This window comes from Podarcis liolepis (genome assembly GCF_965112155.1).
Source record: "Podarcis liolepis genome assembly, chromosome: 2".
Taxonomy (NCBI): Eukaryota; Metazoa; Chordata; class Lepidosauria; order Squamata; family Lacertidae; genus Podarcis; species Podarcis liolepis.
The window spans coordinates 105,341,725-105,358,871 of NC_139555.1; the positions used below are offsets into that span (position 1 = coordinate 105,341,725).

The 17,147-nt window shown below is 53.9% G+C and overlaps 1 protein-coding gene across 4 annotated transcripts; it reads left to right on the forward strand.

Moving 5' to 3' along the window:
- The first annotated feature begins 270 nt into the window (after positions 1–270).
- Positions 271–16,992, forward strand: PRRT3 (proline rich transmembrane protein 3). 4 transcript variants are annotated; one of them, XM_083491288.1, is made up of 5 exons: positions 271–566; positions 784–969; positions 3,272–4,555; positions 6,862–7,002; positions 13,296–16,992. In XM_083491288.1, the coding sequence occupies exons 3-5, from the start codon at positions 3,328–3,330 to the stop codon at positions 15,248–15,250; spliced, it is 3,324 nt and encodes a 1,107-aa protein (XP_083347414.1). In that variant the 5' UTR covers positions 271–566; positions 784–969; positions 3,272–3,327; the 3' UTR covers positions 15,251–16,992. The 4 variants fall into 4 exon arrangements, with proteins under 4 accessions (XP_083347414.1, XP_083347413.1, XP_083347412.1 ...); XM_083491287.1 differs by having other exon boundaries at positions 271–504; XM_083491286.1 differs by having other exon boundaries at positions 271–969.
- Positions 16,993–17,147: the final 155 nt, after the last annotated feature.

Sequence of the window (17,147 nt, forward strand, 5' to 3'; positions counted from 1 at the left end):
CCCTGTCAGCCTATTCTGGTCGACAGACTTTCCGGGGCTTCGTTGGAGCCAGATCCTCCGGGAAAGGAAACGCGGAGCAGTGCGCCAGTGCATGTGCAGAGTGCAGAATGACTCACCTGGGAGGGAGGTGATCCTCCTAAGAACCTATCACATTTTAGGAACTAACCGCACGGATCCCAGCGCCTTGACGGCGGGGGTCTGCACGGAGGGCGCAACCACGTGGTGGGGGGGGCAAGAGCGCAGTGGGGCGGGAAGAGTTTGGTGGGTGGGGGGAGAGGGGAGGCGGAGCGGGCCTCTCTCTCCCTGCTCCCGCTCCGCGATCCTCGAGCCCCATTAGCTGAGCGTCGCTTGCCCGGGCCGGCAAAAGCTGCGCTGGCTGCGTCCCGGGTTTGCTGCTGCCGCTGCACGTGACTGTGCGCCGCAGCACCTTGGCCTTTTGTGGGGCGCCCTGCTCACCGCCTGCCTCACCTTTGGTTGGGCAAAGTGGAAGAAGCAGGCAAGCAGGTCGGGACACAAGCCACCCGCCGGCCTTCTCCATCCCGGGTGCACGGATCCCTTGGCACCGAGTGCGAATCCTTCCACAAGGAGCGGGGAGGGAGGGAGAAGGAGGGGGCAGCGGAGGTTTCTCCTCCTGCTGCGCCCCCTTCCTAATGCATGCTGGCTGAGCTCCATGCTGTGGCTATTTGGGGCTTGCGGGATAAGGGGAGGGAAGAGGCTCTGCTGCTCCCCGCGCGGGGACGCTACTGGAGCGCGCCTTGTTGCTTGCTGGGCTTTTTTTTGCAGGGTGGTTTCGCTGCTCCCCGCGACGATGCCGGCAAGAGCGGAGCTGGCCGCGGGGGCCACCTGAGCAGAGGAGAAGAGACGACGACGAGGAGGAGGAGCTTTGGGCGCATCTAGGACACCCCACCCTCGGCTCCTGCCCAAGCGATGCGGGGCAGCGCGGGGCAGCGGCGCCAGGAGGAGCCCGAGGTGAGAAACCTGCGCGCGTTTGTGCACGAATGTCTCTCTGCGCGTTGTGTTTTGTGCATGTCCATCCATGCTTGGCGGAAGGCGGGGCGGGGGGGGGCGTTGGAGGGAAAGAGACGTCCTCCTCCATAGGCACCCACAGACACCCGGGAGGGCACTCTTCCTGGCACCTGGCAAGGCGTTAAACGGAGGATCATTAAGTTTGGACGCCTGGCACACCCTGCGCATTACTGACCTTGGACGCTGAGACAGCCTGGCAACTCCCCGGCTTGGATGCTGTGTGAGCAAGGAGCCTTTGCACTGCCCGCTGCTTTGCCCCCCCCCCCCCCACGGCACCTTTTGCAAAGACCACGCACCCACCTCCAGGCTTATGGTAAGTGTGACTGCCCTGCCAGAAGAATCGGTGGCCATTGAGGATCTCAGCGATGGGACCTGGGAAGCTGCCTTATACTGAATCAGACCAGTGTTGCATCTTCTTCTTCTTTGGGGATCACTCGTAGCCGAGTAAGATTGTCTTCCATAAACACGGTTTTAACAAGTGACTGTGGAGGCCAATTCTGGATCCGGTGTTGCATCTAGCTCAGTATTGTCCACACTGGCTGGCAGCCACTTTGCAGGCACCCCTTTGCAGCCTTTACCTCGAGAGGCCGGGGATTGAAGCTGGAAACTTTGGCATGCAAAGCGGATGCTCCACCACTGAGCTTGGGCCCTTCCCCAAGAGCACCCAGACTGGGGGCAGATTTGCATGAAGACCCCCAGGCTGAGGTGTGCGTCTTGTGTTCCCTTGTAAAGCATTTGCGCGTTCTTGAGCTCATGGGGAGGGGGGAAATGCCTATTCTGAGAGGCTGGATCCCTCGGCTGCTTGGTAGGATGTTAATGGGATGGCAGCATGCACATGACAGGGAGGTGGGTGAATTGTTGGGAGATGTGCAGCCCCGTGTTTTTATCACCATCGTGGTTATAACACTTGTCTTGCAGCAAATGAATGTGGTGGGCATTTATTGCTCCCATTTTACAGCGCGGAGTAACTGAGGCTGAGAGGCAGAAACTTGCTCAGGGTCTGCCCAGTGAGACTTTGATTTAGAAGTGGGAATTTGGAGTCAGGTTCTGCTCTCTGCCTGTTGGGCCATGCTGCCTTTGTTATATATCAATGGCTTGTGATAGCTAGTGGATAGGGTGCTGCAGTGTGGTGAAAAACTGTTTTGGGATACTCAAGTGCCTTTTACCAAGGTATGGTGGTTTGGGTTGCCTCAGGTTGGACACGAATACAAGGCATTCCAAATCATGCAGCTCTTTGCTGCCGGGCCTGGGAAGGGTTAAAGTGCTGCAGGATTCCTGGCTCCAATCAGGGGTGCAGGGATCTGCTAGCTTGGTCTGAGCATCCCCATCCTCAAGCTGCAATAGACCGGGAGCCAGGCGCCCAAGGTGAACTTGCATGAGCTGCAGGGAGTAGGTGCTCTGCAGGGCTTAGGTATTGAGTCACACAGCTCCTGGGATGTGGTTTGCTTTTGTAGGCCAGCTGATCACCTGCATTTTCAGAGAGGTATGCCTTGCAGATGGTTCCAGGTTCAGTTCCTGGCATTTCCAGTTAAAGGGTCTTAACAAGAGCAGGAAAGGCTTTGGTAGCCCTGGGGCGCTGCTGCCTGCTGGGGTGCGCAATATTGGGTTGCATGGACCAGGCAGCTGCTTACATAAGCCCTCTCACTCCCTAAGGTTTCGCTATTGTGCCCAAATGGCAACAAGAGAAATAGAAGGTGGCTGTAATCCTATAAGGATGTTGCGGGGCATAAGAGCCACCCTGTGTGGCCCTCGCCTTAGAACCCCACCAGCCCCAGAATGATAACTCCATTGTTGTCTTTTCAGATGGGGCAGCTGCCTTGCCCTGCCTCCTCTGGCTCAAGATGCAGTGGCAAAGCCCAGAGTTGGGAAGGGGGGGTTGGCTGCTGCCATCTGAGGTCCCTCCAAACCCGGCAGCGGGAGGGGAGAAGGCGATACACACTGCAGCTGTATGCCGGAGAAGGGAGAGACAAGTTGCTTATACATGTGACTTCAGCTTCATGTTTGCATCCATGTGCCATGCACAGCTGCTCACTTATGCTCGCCTGCAGCTCTCTGTCCACCCAGCTTGGCGTTCCATTCATGTTGCTGCTTTTGTTTATCCTGGAGGCGGTCTCCTGGCTTAACCCCGCTTTGCCCATCGCAGCCGTTTGTCACCAAACTTCCCTTGCTTCCCTTGCTGTCTTTTGCTCCCGTTCCTTGCTTGCGACAACCAGTCGCCTTCCTCACCCGTGTCGCTGTCCCGCAGGGTGAAGCCTGAGAAGTTGTGACGACGCTGGATGCGGGCCACCTCACGTCGCAGCGATGGCCTCCGTGGGACTCTTCCTGGCCTGGAGCCTGCTGCTGCCGGCCCTGCAACAGGCATCCCGCCTCCCCACCCCAAACAACCCCACCTGGGACCCTCCCTTGAGCTCTGCCCCACGGCTGCCTCCGCTGAATGGACCCTCCCAAGAGCTTCTCCCAAGCATAACGCCAACCCGTTCAGACCCCTTTGCCCACGACATCTCTAGCGGCGATGGGGAGCCGGGCAATGAGATTTGGGACGGGGCAAATCCCACAAGCCATCCTGGGACTCCAATACCCCGGGTGCCCTTTGACTTCCCTCCGGTGACCCGTTCTGGCTTGGGGACACCTGCTAGGGCTTCTGAAGTAAGCTCGGCTCCCCACCTCACCGTGCAGGGTCTTCCTCAGACAGGGGGCTTCACTCTGTCAACAGTGGGGCTTTCTAGCGTTCAAACAGAGCCTGAGGCGACCTCTGGCCATGCACCTGTGGAAATAAGCCCAGAGCAGGGAATTAATGGGACTTCTCTCTCAGTCCCTGGTGCTGCAAGCGTGTCCACTCCTGGGATGGCCTCCCTGCCAACCTCATCTGGGGTCGAGGCCTCGGATTTACCTGCCTCCCAGGACAAGACCAGCCGCCACCAGGCGGTGCTCAAAGATATTTCCATGGCAACCACACTAGGCCCCAAACCTACTGTTTCCACCATCCCCTTGCTGACGTTACCTGCTGACGGGTCCCACATAAAGTGGATGGCGACCGAACGCCCAAGGGGCGATAGCGCCATGGGGCAGCTGGGAAGTGGGGGTCCGCAGCAGGAGCTGGTGGGCCCAAACCAGACCACGGTCAAATATATGGCTTCCTACAGGAGCACACAGACTTATGGGGGCCCACAGGGACAGGAGGAGCTCTCCACCACTCCTTTTAGACCCACACAGGCGGCTGGGTACACCCAGAGGCCACTTGGGCCAGGGAGGGACACTGTGGTTGTTGCTTCTGTCTCCCGGGCTGGTACAGCCACCCCACTGGATGGGACCCTCGTCTCCACAAGCCCCCCTCAGCCAGCCTCAGAGGTCTTCCCGAGCCCTTCCACCTCTTCACCGGCAGGGGACATGGCAGGGACGCCCCAGGGACCAGTTACGCACCAAGGACGCACCCATTGGAGCCTGATTGTCCACACAACGAAGCAGCCAGGACTTTGGGAAGTGGCTGGAACGGAAAAGACTCCTTCTCTTGGCGGGTCAGCGACCCCAGGTAGGTTTTAGGTTGTTTCTACTTTGGGTTACGGTCTTACTAGCAATAAACGCCCCTCCCCGCCCCCAATTCTGGTCAAACTAATAGCCAAGCGGTTCTCAACTGGTGGTCTGTGGGGGGTGGGGTCCGTGTAACACAGCCAGGGGGTTCATCACACCATTCACATAACAAAGATTAACATAGCGATATCGAAATTTTCAAAAGTAGGGGGTCCATGGCTTGGCTTTTGAAAAACGGGGATTCCCTAGTTCGTAGCTAATTGGGAACCATTGGTAAATAGACCCATTTGCTCTCTCTTAAGGCTACATTCACAACATATGCTTAGAGCAGTACGGTACCACTTTAAACAGTCCCAAAGAATTCTGGGAGCTGTAGTTCTATTCAGGGCGCTGAGAGTTGTTAGGAGACCTGTGGTTGCAATTGCAGAGCGGTTTAGCAATCGGTCCCTCTTCCCAGGGAATGCTGGGAATTGTAGCTCTGAGAGGAGAATAGGCAGCGTGGGGGTGTCTCGTGACAACTCTCAGCACCCTGAACTGATTACAGTTCCCAGAATTCCTTGGGGGAAGCAATGACTGCTTAAAGGTAGGGCTGCCATATTTCAAAAAGTTAACTTCCTGACACACGCAAAGTTGTTGAGGGTTTGTTTTTGGAATAAACCCAAATTGTTGAGCTTTTTGGGAGAAGCCTTCCCCACCAAAAAAACAACAACAGTGATTTTAAGTTTTTGGAGCTGTTTCGCTGCTTTTTCCCTGACACTTTCTGTTGCTATCGTTTGCCACTAGCTTTAGGGTGTCCCCATGAGAGTGAAAAGGAATTACCATACTGGGGAGGGTTATTGCCTATGATAACTGCAGTCGGGGCTGGGATGTAACGTGGCAGAAGTAAGCTGGGCTCTGCAGAGTGGCTGGCATATTATGGGTGGAATCGAGTGAATTGCTTTATTAGTGCAGCGATGGGGGAAGACATTTGGTTGTGAGGGAGGATATATGAAGTAGCAAAGAACCTGGCAGCAACAGGGAGGAGGTGGCCGGGATATTGTAGCTTTGCTACGGTTGGGTTGGGGTTTGACGCTCCAGGGTGTTTTGTGAAGCAGCAACAGTGGCAGAAAGTAGCATGTTGTTGTTTAGTCGTTTAGTCGTGTCCGACTCTTTGTGACCCCATGGACCAGAGCACGCCAGGCACTCCTGTCTTCCACGAAAGTAGCATAGCATAGTTTAATATGATTTTTATTTGAGCACTGGGTATATATCGTTACGTGAACCATTGAGAGGTTTATTTATTTTACTAAGTGGTCTACACGTTTTGTTGTTAAATAGCTAACATAAATCAAAAAAATATTGTTATTGTAAGCTACTTCGGATGCTCACCGCAAGCAGAAAAGTAACAAAACGGTTGTAGCCAGCAATGCTGTACTCAGAGCAGGCCCACTGGAATTAATGGACCGAACTTAGCCATGGCCATCAATTTCAATGGGTCTACTCTTGAGTATGGCTAAGAACCCTTAGCTACTCAGTAAGGCTTCTCCTGGTTCTTCTGCTACCTGAAACTCCTATTGGAATCAGTCCTCCTGGGGTCGGATAATTTTCCTCACCTTATAATCTCTTTAGCTACAAAGGGAACATTATTAACATTGAGGAGGGATTTAATTTTTAAAGCTTACCCAGACATTAGATGACAACCTTGAAATTATTAACTATGAGGGCATGTGATTGTTTTCAGACTTTTAAAAAATAATAATTAATCGAATGGTTTTGACTGTTTTGTGTTTGCTGCCCTGAGCTCCTTTGAGAGGAATGGCAGGATATGAATTTAATAATAATAATAATAATAATAATAATAATAATAATAATAATAATAATAATAATTTATACCCCACCCATCTGGCTGAGTTTCCCCAGCCATTCTGGGCGGCTCCCAATCGAGTGTTAAAAACAATACAGCATTAAATATTAAAAGCTTCCCTAAACAGGGCTGCCTTCAGATGTTTTGTAAAGATAAGATAGCTGCTTATTTCCTTCACATCTGAAGGGAGGGCATTCCACAGGGTGGGTGCCACTACCAAGAAGGCCCCCTGCCTGGTTCCCTGTAACCTCACTTCTCTCAATGAGGGAACCACCAGAAGGCCCTCGGTGCTGGACCTCAGTGTCCGGGCAGAACGATGGGGGTGGAGACACTCCTTCAGGTATACAGTAATAATAAAAGCAATGCTTCTGGGAGAAAACAAGGCAGCAGTTTGAGCCTGAGCTAGAGCTACCTGTGTAGTTGCTGGATCCATCCAAAGCCTATTCCTCTCTTTTTCTCCCCAGGGATTTTGGGAGCGATCGATATTAACCCCCAACGAGTCCGGGGAGCTGTGATGCCCAAGGTCCCTGTCACGCATGTTGGGTCCTCTACTCCTGGACAGGACACCCTTGTGGTGAGGACCAGCCCGGAAACCAAGCATCCAGGTGAGTGAGAACAGGGCAGTGAGGATGTTTACTAAGAACGTGAAGAAGAGAAGAGGCCTGTTAGATCAGACCATCTAGGCCGCGATCCAGTGGGCTATGCCTGCGTAGCCAGGTAGACTCCATATGTGGACTCCAACTCTCATCAGTCCCAGCCAACGTGGTCCAACAAGAAGCCACAAACAGGGCTTGAAGGCACTATGATTTCCTGGCAAGGCTTTAGTTTTTGAGTTACGCTGCTTCTGAACATGGAGTTTGCTAATAGGGCTCCGCAAATCATCCCTCCATGATCGGCATATACCGTGGCGCTGAATTCAGGTATGGGTGCCCTTGGAATCCTTCAGAATATCCCTCCCACAGCTGCTATTTGCTTTTTTAAAAAAGAAAAAAGCATGAACAACATAATACACACTTTGGCCCTAAGTACATATAACTTCATTTACTCACCTATTTGTCCCCTAGCCCTTTTGCTCTTCCCTTCCTTTCTCCCCCTCCCTCCATAGTCTCCCTTCAGTTTTGGGGTTCGTAGCTGAGAAAGTCACACTCGGAACAGAACCCACAAGTTAGTTGTGGTTAACTGATTTCAACAGTTCCATTTTGAGTATGGCTCGGACGCCACACTTAGGCTGCAAACTTGCTTGGGAGTATGCTCTGTTGATCTCGATGAGATTTGCTTTAAGCAGACATGCACAGGGTTGCACCGTCTCAGTGTAATCTTGTTGGCGTAAAGACCTGCCCTGCCCTCTCTTTTTTGCTTATCTCGCTGCGCAAAGTGCTGCGCACCTTGTCGGTGCTCCATACATAATACATTGCAATAATAGAGTGGATGTGTTATTGAAGGAGGCGTATTGCCTTACTACTGGGCTTTCGTTTCAGATTTTAAATCCGCCACTGTTGCAAATATGCTGAATTGACTAGCATTAAATTTATTATTGCGTTGCATAATTCATTCTGCTTCTCCTAGACTGTGGGCGGGGGGGAGGGACAGTGAGTTATACAGGGCACTCAACGAGTGTCTGGGTGGCCGAGCAGCCTTAAGACTCAAGGCTTTGTCCTGCTCCCTGAATAGAGGCGCAGGTTCAAATCCTGATTCTGACACAGCTCCATGTTAAACTGTCCTGGGTTTAGGCTAAGGGTGGCTGTTCAGCTCTAAACACAACCCAGCTGGCACGGTTAATGGGGATGTGTAGCTCAGCAAAACCTGGAGGTCCACAGGTTCCTCAAAGTGGACAGTGCTGGCCCAAGTAGGTCTATCTCAGTATAAGGTAGCTTTGAATGTCTAAAGCTGCATTCCTTCTTCATTCTCTGTTCTGCCTTCTGCCCATTCAGCTAATTCTCTGGCGTTTATTTGAGCTCTCGCCTGGCGCTGCCCAAACACACTGCCAGCAATATATTTGCAGCCGCAAACTTTAAAAACAAAAAAGTGGAGATTCTGCAGCCGGTATCCCCTTCACGAGCTCTGCAAAACGGTGGCAATCAAACCCACAACCCTGCTTACCCTGTGTAACTTAGCTTGCTCGCTCGAGCCATCTCAGACAATTTGCTTCGCAAACTCATTTTTGGGTTTAAGTGCATTTGTCTTCCGATAATGGCACGCAGTGGCGTGTAAGGACAAAAGCAAATACTTAACCAGCAGCTCCGCCATATTAAGGGTCCCAGCCGGGGGGGGGGGGGGCGCGAGACAGAGGGAAATACTTGCCCTCAATTATTTCCAGCAGTCTCTCCCCTGTAGAATGGAAATGGTCTTCACTTTGGGCAGTAAAATTGGCCCACGTGACCTTTCAGCACCATACTTAGACAGATGTGGGTTCGTGTTCATGGTCACCAGTCCCACCAGAACGAAGGTGCTTGGAAGAGAACCTTTGACTGCGTTCAAAAAGTACAGGGTGCTTAGGGGTGCAGGGTGCTGGAACTTATCCAGACACACAGGCAGAGTAGCAAGGCACACACGCTTCCCCCCTCCCCCGTTCTTGGAATCCCCTCCATACCCAGGGACAAAGGCTGATTCCCGTTTAGAGCCTCTATGTGGAATTCTTCCCCAGATGCCCAGGAAGGATTTGGGTGGACCGCGAAGAAGCAAGGCTGCCGTGTGAGGTACCTAGTTCTGCCCTAAATGGATTGTTCCATAGGCAGCGGGGGGTGCTGGTTATATCTGAGCTCGGTGCCATTTCTAATCAGGATAATCTCCGGACCCGATTAGCGCTAACTACGCAAGCTTGGCTGTCCTCCTCGCTAGCTGCTCCTTCCCAGGGCATATCTCTGTGAAGACGAGGCAGGATGGGTGCCGGTCCAGAGAGGACCTCTTGCCCCTGAGCTATTTCGTTCCCTCCGCTAGGCCTCGGATCCCTGAGCCCACAACACGTTATCATAGAGGATTGTGCGAGTCCAAAGTTGCCACTTTCTCCTAGGGCAGGACCATAATTGGCCCCAGGTTTGATCCCCAGCAAAGCTGGGAGAAAGTCTGGGTAGCCACTGCCAGTCAGTGTAGAGGTTAAAAAAAAAAAAAGGTAAAGGACCCGTGGACGGTTAAGTCCAGTCAAAGGCAACTCTGGGGTTGCGGCGCTCATCTCGCTTTCAGGCCAAGGGAGCCGGTGTTTGTCTACAGACAGCTTTCTGGGTCATGCGGCCAGCAGGACTAAACCGCTTCTGGCGCAATGGGACACCGTGACGAGAACCAGAGCGCACAGAAATTCCGTTTATACCTTCCTGTCGCAGTGGTACCTATTTATCTACTTGCACTGGCATGCTTTCAAAAGGTTGGCAAGAGCTGGAACAGAGCAATGGGAGCTCACCCCGTCGCGGGGATTTGAACCACCGACCTTCCGATTGGCAAGCCCAAGAGGCTCAGTAGTTTAGACCACAGTGCCACCCTACTGATGTAGAAGGGCCAGACTCAGGAAGTTCCCACTTCCCCCTTGCTCACCCATCTTCTTTCCTTCCCTTGCCTTGGGCTCAGCAGAAGAGTGCAATAGTAGGCCACACTTTTCTCCTGAAGCCAAGGCGATCCAGCACCACTGCCCCCGTCATTTTTTGTGACAAATAGTGATTTGACACCTTCCCACGCAGACACCCTTTTCCCTCTTTCCTGCCGGGCAGTTTCTGTCTTTGGCACAGTTTTTGCCTCCCTGTCCCCTGATCTCACCCCCACCCCCCAGTTCTCCTCTGCTTTGCTGATCCACTCATGCCTAGATCAGTTCCAGCAAATTGGGGAGTGGATGGCAGGCAAAAGACAGTGAAGAAGCTCTGGTTGCCTTGTCTCTCACTTGCAGTGGAAGATTTAAAGGTACATGGATGTTCTCCAGAATGCAACCCAGCAGATTCCACCCCCTCAAAAAAAAATCTGCCATTAGGTGGTTCACATTCAGACTCATTGACTTCAGAAATAGGGTGGAACTGAGACCTGTGGGCATATAAATTCAATAAAATAAATAAAATTAAAAATTACTACGTTATCCTTCTGGTGGTTCCCTCACTACAAGAAGCCAAGTTACAGGGAACCAGGCAGAGGGCCTTCTTGGTAGTGGCTCCTGCCCTGTGGAACACCCTCCCATCAGATGTCAAAGAGAAAAACAACTACCTGACATTTAGAAGACATCTGAAGGCAGCCCTGTTCAGGGAAGTTTTTAATGTGTGATATTTTAATGTATTTTTGATCTTTGTTGGAAGCCACCCTGAGTGGCTGGGGAAGCCCAGCCAGATGGGTGGGGTACAAATAATAAATTATCATTATCATCATCATGATCAATGGGGAACTGTTGCATTTGCAATTTCTGGATCCTTTGCTTGTTCCCTCCGTACTAAGTTGGCTTTAGTGCTTCTCGTTTCAGAATTTCCACCATGCTCAGCATAATCCCTGTAAAACAGATGCACCTTAGGGACGGAGGAAGCTGCCTACTGAGTCAGACTGTTTGCTCCATCTAGCTCCGCATTTTCTTCGGCGACCGGGTTTCAGGCAGGGGATATTCTCAGCCCTTCCTGGGGACGCCAGGGATTGAATCTGGGAGCGTTTGGCAGGATGAGAGGGTGCTCGGCTGCTGAGCCTTTCGCCACTTAGCCCATATAGCTTGTCAGCTGTTTACCACAGTAGGCTTCTCTGCATGTGGCCTGGCCTGAAGCTTCTTCACTTTCCTCCCATGTAACTCGGAAAAACAACGTCCCTCCACAGTCATTCCTGGATCCCTAGTGCATATCCTCCAGGCTTATCTCAGCGGTGGCCTCTTAGCTTGCCTTACCAGTTCTGAACAATCTACTGAGTCTTCCTTAATCACCCCCTCCCCTCCCCTGGGCTCATCTTCAGGCTGAAAAATTACCAGTTATTACAATCGGGAGAACTGCAGTGTGTGGTATGCCAGCCCCGGCCGAGCTGTTTTCTAGGATACAGTCATACCTCGGGTTGCGAACGTGATCCGTGCGGGAGGCACGTTCGCAACCCGCAGCTGAAGTGCTGCGTCTGCGCACGCATGTGGTGCGATTTGGCCTTTCTGCGCATGCGCGTGATGTCATTTTGCGCTGCTGCACATGCATGGGTGCCGAAACCCGGAAGTAACCCATTCCGGTACTTCTGGGTTTAGCGCGGTACGCAACCCGAAAACGCACAACCTGCAGCGTTCATAACCTGAGGTATGACTGTACTCCATCCCAGTTTTCAGTTCCTCATTCCCAACAGTTAGCATTTTCAATCACTGAGTGTGTTCGGTCCCCATTGGGCCGGTTTTGGAGTTTACCACGAATCACCACTGCTTAGGGTTATTTCTCCTAAATACAGTGGTACCTTGGGTTAAGTACTTAATTCGTTCCAGAGGTCCGTTCTTAACCTGAAACTGTTCTTAACCTGAAGCACCACTTTAGCTAATGGGGCCTCCTGCTGCTGCTGCGCCGCTGGAGCCCGATTTCTGTTCTTATCCTGAATCAAAGTTCTTAACCTGAAGCACTATTTCTGGGTTAGCGGAGTATGTAACCTGACGCGTATGTAACCTGAAGCATATGTGACCCGAGGTACCACTGTACCTTTTTGTGTGCATTTGAAAACCCTGGGGTCCCCCCAGTCAGGCTTGACATCTCCCCATTGTATGTGGACGGTGTGTCATTTTGGCTACAAAAGGACCCGCGCTTGGAGAGCTGTGTCGGTCAGTCATGAGCATAAATGATTGCCGGTTATGGTTGCCCTGCTTCCTGCATGCCAGCGTTGCTTGTCTCTCGCTCAATCTTGCCAGGTGGCAGGATGGCGAAGCGGGAGGAGGGTAATGAATGGGCCAGGCCACCCACCTGCTGTCGGGAAGGCCCCCTGGAGCAGATGGCAGAGGAAGCTGCTCCTTAATTTGGCTGCTGTCGCCTCCAGCTCGGGAGAGGAATAAATAGTCATCTCGTGCCCCCCCCCCAGCCTAGATGACTCAGTAGCAGAGCGCATGCCGGGCATGCCGAAGGGCAAAGCTTGCAATCCCTGGCATGTCTAGTAGTTAAAGCATATCGGGAAAGATATCTCTCTCGGACTGAGACCTGGGGGAGAGCAGTCAGTGGGGATAGCAAGGCCAGTCGATCCAAAACTGTGTGTCATTTGAGAGAACTGCTCATTTTGCTCCAGTAAACCAATCAATTAAATGCTCCTGGGGCACAAAGTGGGATTTAATAGCATTGCAACCGGCGGGGGGTGGGTGGGGTGTGTGTATCGTTGAGTAGGGAAGAGGTCTGGAGTCTTAGCAAGAGTAGTGAATAATCCTGCAGGGTTTGGAGAGACTCCTGCCCAAAATCCTGGAGAGCTGCTGCCGGTCAGTGCAAACAATACTGAACTAGATGGACTCAGTATGTGCTCCTATGTAATCTGTGCTTTAAAAAAACCCAAGAACTACGACAAAATCAGCAGCCAGGTTCCGCACATTATGCGCACAGCATGCAAATGAAGCAGAGTTGCAATCTTTGGCTATTTTTACATCCTATAATCTGCTTTTATTAGTCCTGCAGAGAGACAGGGGCGGAACTATGCGCAGTATCATAGCCTTTCCAAGACTTGAAATCTGATTTGATCCTCCCCTCCGGCTTCTGAGACTTCACAATGCATCCTGTGCCCACATGCTTTCAACCGTACTGGGAAGAGGGAACCTCGTATTTGCTTCTCCTTTTTTTCTCTCCTTGATGAAAATGTCAGTTCTGGACAGAGCCGGATGCATGCATGTCATAATAATGATTTAACAAAGGAACAAAAATGCAGGTTTTCCATTGCATATATTTCTGCAAAAATGGTCTTTTCGGGGACTTCCTTCCTGACCCCCACCGTGCTTTTTCTTCATTATTATTTGCAGGTGCTTCTGGTACCCGTCCCGCTAAGCGGAGCAGCAGCACCACCACCACCACATCTGCCCGCCTCCTGGACACCCCCCGCCGTGGCCTGATCCGGGTCACCACCCAGAGAGTCGTTCTGCACCGCCAGCTGGCCCGCCCCCAGCCCAGCCTGCCCACCGTCCTCACTGCCTCCAGCCCACCTTGCCTCAGCCCTGGCAGCGCCTGCAGCCAGCTGCTGCCTAACCAGACCTTGATCCGCTGGGGGGACCTGGAGCGCACGCTGAGCTTTGCCTGGGCGCTGCACGTCTACGGCTCCGGCGTGCTCTTCCTGCTGCTGAGCCTGCTGAGCCTGGCCTGCCTGGGGGGCTCCCTCGCCTTGCGGGTGGCTCACTTCCCCCACGTCACGGCTGCCAGCGCCTTGCTGCTGGTCTTTGGGCTGCTGCGCACCACCTTCTTCCTGGCCGACCCCTACGGCGCGAGGGGTCGCCTCCCGGCCGCCGCGGTGAGGGTCCTCTACACGGCACCCTTCCCCATGCTGCTCACCACCTTTGCCGTGCTCCTCCTCCGCCTCTTCCGCCAGGCCCGCCTGGAAGTCCTGCCGCCCAAGTGGCAGAGCCTGCCGCTCTGGGCTGCGCTGGGGTCCGTGCAGAGCGCCGCCCTGCTGGCCGCCGACTTGTTCTCCCCTCCATTGCACCCGGCCGTGCCGGTGGGGCTGCACACTCTGTCCTGCGCTCTTGGCATCTGCCTCCTGCCCTTCACGGCCTTCGTTTACTGGCTGCTGCGGCGCAGCGTGGCCGAGACGGCCGAGGGCACCCCGGAGCCGGGCGTCTGGAGCGGGGCCTGGCTGCTGCTGGCAAGCAGCGGGCTGGCCCTGCCGTGCTGTGGGCTGCAGTTCTACGGGGTGTTGTGGTTCTCGGGCCTTCTGGGCCAGGTGGACCTCTTCAGCTGGGGCTGGTGGTTCGTGCAGTTCTGGTTCCGGATCGTGGAGCTGGTGCTCTCCTTTGTCCTTGTCTCGCTCGCCTGGCAGGCCCTCTGCTGGCGCTATGGCTCGGCCGAGCACTCCTGCTGGGCCAAGCTCCTACGCTACTTCTGCGCTTACTGCAAGGCCGAGGTGCCCGAGTACCCCAACAACTGCTACAACTGGGCCGGAAGCATCCTGGAAAAGGTCCCCAACAACGACATCAGCAAGAACCTGATCCGGAACCCTCCCGGGGGTGGCAGCGGGCGCCTCTGGGCACTCAAGGACAGCAATGAGCTGAGGGCAGCGGGCGTCCAGGGCTCCAGTCCGTCACCCGCACGCCCCGTCTACAGTCCCAAGTGCCCCAACGCCGCCGCGGCCATGATGGGCCGCTCCTACACCAGCATCTGCTTTGAGCGGGATTCGGTCCTCTCCCTGGCGGAGCTGGAGTTCCGGCCCCCGACGCCCATCAACCTGAGCCGCAGCATCGACGAGGCGCTTTTCCGCGAGCACCTGGTGCGCGACTCCATCTTCCTTCGCTCCAGCCTCCACTTCCCTTCGCGCCTGGCCCGCCAAGACTCCTGCTCTTCCCTGCGCGGCGACTGCTCCACGCTCTCCCACACGGCCCAGCCCCTGCTGTCGCGTCCACGCCGCAGCAGCGACCCCGACTGCCTCTACAGCTTGGCCCGTGCCAGTTCCATGGGCGAGCTGACCACTCAGAGCCGAGGCCTGGCCAGCGAACCTCCGACGGACACCTCCTTCGACAGCTTCTCCCGCACCTCCTTCTCCCGGGCCTCCCTCAAGTTCAGCTGGAACCCCTGGCGCCACGGCCTGTCCTCGCCAGAAAGCCTGCCCCCTGAGGAGCTGCCCAACCAGGCCCAGCTGCTGCCAGACGAACTGCCCCCGCCCCCTTCCAGCAGCGCCCCAAACTCAGAGCGCGAGGCCCGGAAGAGCTTCCTGGCCCTCAGCAAGCAGGTGGATTCTCGCAGCCTCTCCAGCGACACCATTGAACTGTGAAAGCGGCTCGGGATCCCGCCCTGCCTGAGGGGCACCGGCCTGGTCCTTAGCAGAGGAGGTGGGAGAAGGCAGCTCTCCCCAGGAAGACTCCCATTTTCCTTTCGAAAAAGCCATGGGGCGCCTTTTGCCCCGACTCGGCCTAGTACGTGCCACTCACCTAGTGGCCCCCAATCCGTAGCTGGGCTCCTCTAGTGTCAGCCACATGATAAATAGTACCGCCAGCCAGCCATCCACTCTGTGACAACCACAAACGTAGCACAAGCCAGTCATCCGTTCCCATGTTCTGTAGTGCCAGGAACACCCAAGCGCCCGCTCGCCATTTTCTGTAGCCACCTCTGTTTTCCACGTGTAGCATATGGGAATGGGAGGCAGGCGGGCACCAGGAACTCTTCCGGCTGCAAGAAGGATGCCGTGTGGGGAGAGAGCAGGACAGGAGGGCACTTCCAGCCTGATAGCTCAGACGGCACTCTCTCCAATCCAGCCCCCAATCCGAAAAGGCTCAGCTTGCCGTTACTGTTTGTGGCAGTGCCCACATTGTGCCATAGAAAGATGCCCTTGGAGGCGAGGCTGAGGGGCAGGACAAGGGCCTGCCGCTGCCATGATGGACCCCCAAGTATTGCTGCAATCTCGGAGCAAGGCAGTGCTGCAGGCCATAGCTCAGTGGTAGAGTCCACCCCAGGCACCCCCAAACTTGGCCCTCCAGCTATTTGGGGACTACAGTTCCCATCATCCCTGGCCACTGGTCCTGGTAGCTAGGGATGATGGGAGTTGTAGTCACAAAACAGCTGAAGGGCTGAGTTTGGGGATGCCTGGCCTACTTTCTGCATGCGAACGGTCCCAAATTCAGTTGCTAGGTCTCTTGCACTAAAAAGGATCTTGCACTAAAAAGAGCTGGGAAAGGATTCCTGCCGGGGGCATGCCAGTTGTAGCAGATACGAATGAGCTCAGTGCAGCAATATTCTGAGTCTATATATCTGCACGGCAGCGGCTCATGCTATAAATCATTCCGTGAGCTGAATTTTTTCTGGCTCGACATCCATAGCCCAAGCCACAGTGACCGATTTGCAGATGTTGGGAAACGTACAGTGCAATCCTGTGCAGGTCTACTCAGAAGTAATCACCCACCTACTGAGTCTGGTTAGAATTGCTCCCAGGTAAGTGTGCATAGGATTGCAGCCTTAATCTAGGTCTCATGGCTGCTGTGGAAAAGGTGGAGATCCATGCAGCTGGTTTCTTTCCCATTAGCAAAACCAGAGGAGAAGAACATCTCCCATCTCTCTCCCACCAGGCACATGGCTGGGTTATGCTTCAATATGCTAGACTGGGGGGGTTATTTCTTAGCTTTTTTGAGCCCCCCGATCTTCCTCCATGACCCTCTGCCCGTGTCTGATGTAGTCTACATGCGCCCGTGCTCTCCATCCCTTTTTATATAAAAAAAACAATAATCAAAATTTGCCAGAGTTTGACTGAAACTCAGAACTTGGCCTGGAGTTGTGTGGGGGGTGGAAAGATGTTGCAGGGCGAGCTTGAAATTCACACGGGAATGCTGCTTTGTCAGATTGGAGCAAATAGCACAATTTTGCAACTTGCCTGGCAACTTACCTCTCCCCCTGACAGGGGAATGAAAGGATGGAACTGTCCGGATCTGCGGTTGGACAGGGGTACTGTCGAATGTCCATGTGGTCTGTTTGTGCCAAAAAGGAAAAAAAATATATGAAAAAATAAAGCTGTCGGAGAATGTTTACCCTGGCTTCGGATATAGTTTCTTGCCAAGTTCTGTGGGACTCAGAGGGGTTACAAAACACACCTCCTTTGTGAGGGAAGAGCGAAGAAGGCCTGTGAGGATGGAGCTCTGAGGGAAAGCACATGCAGACAGTGGAAGCTGGTCCACTAAGGC

Coding starts and splice junctions, on each gene's coding strand:
- PRRT3 (XM_083491286.1), top strand. CDS start 3,328: ATGGCCTCCGTGGGACTCTTCCTGGCCTGGAGCCTGCTGCTGCCGGCC. Junction 4,556..6,861: donor TGGCGGGTCAGCGACCCCAG/GTAGGTTTTAGG, acceptor TTTTCTCCCCAG/GGATTTTGGGAGCGATCGAT. Junction 7,003..13,295: donor CCCGGAAACCAAGCATCCAG/GTGAGTGAGAAC, acceptor TATTATTTGCAG/GTGCTTCTGGTACCCGTCCC.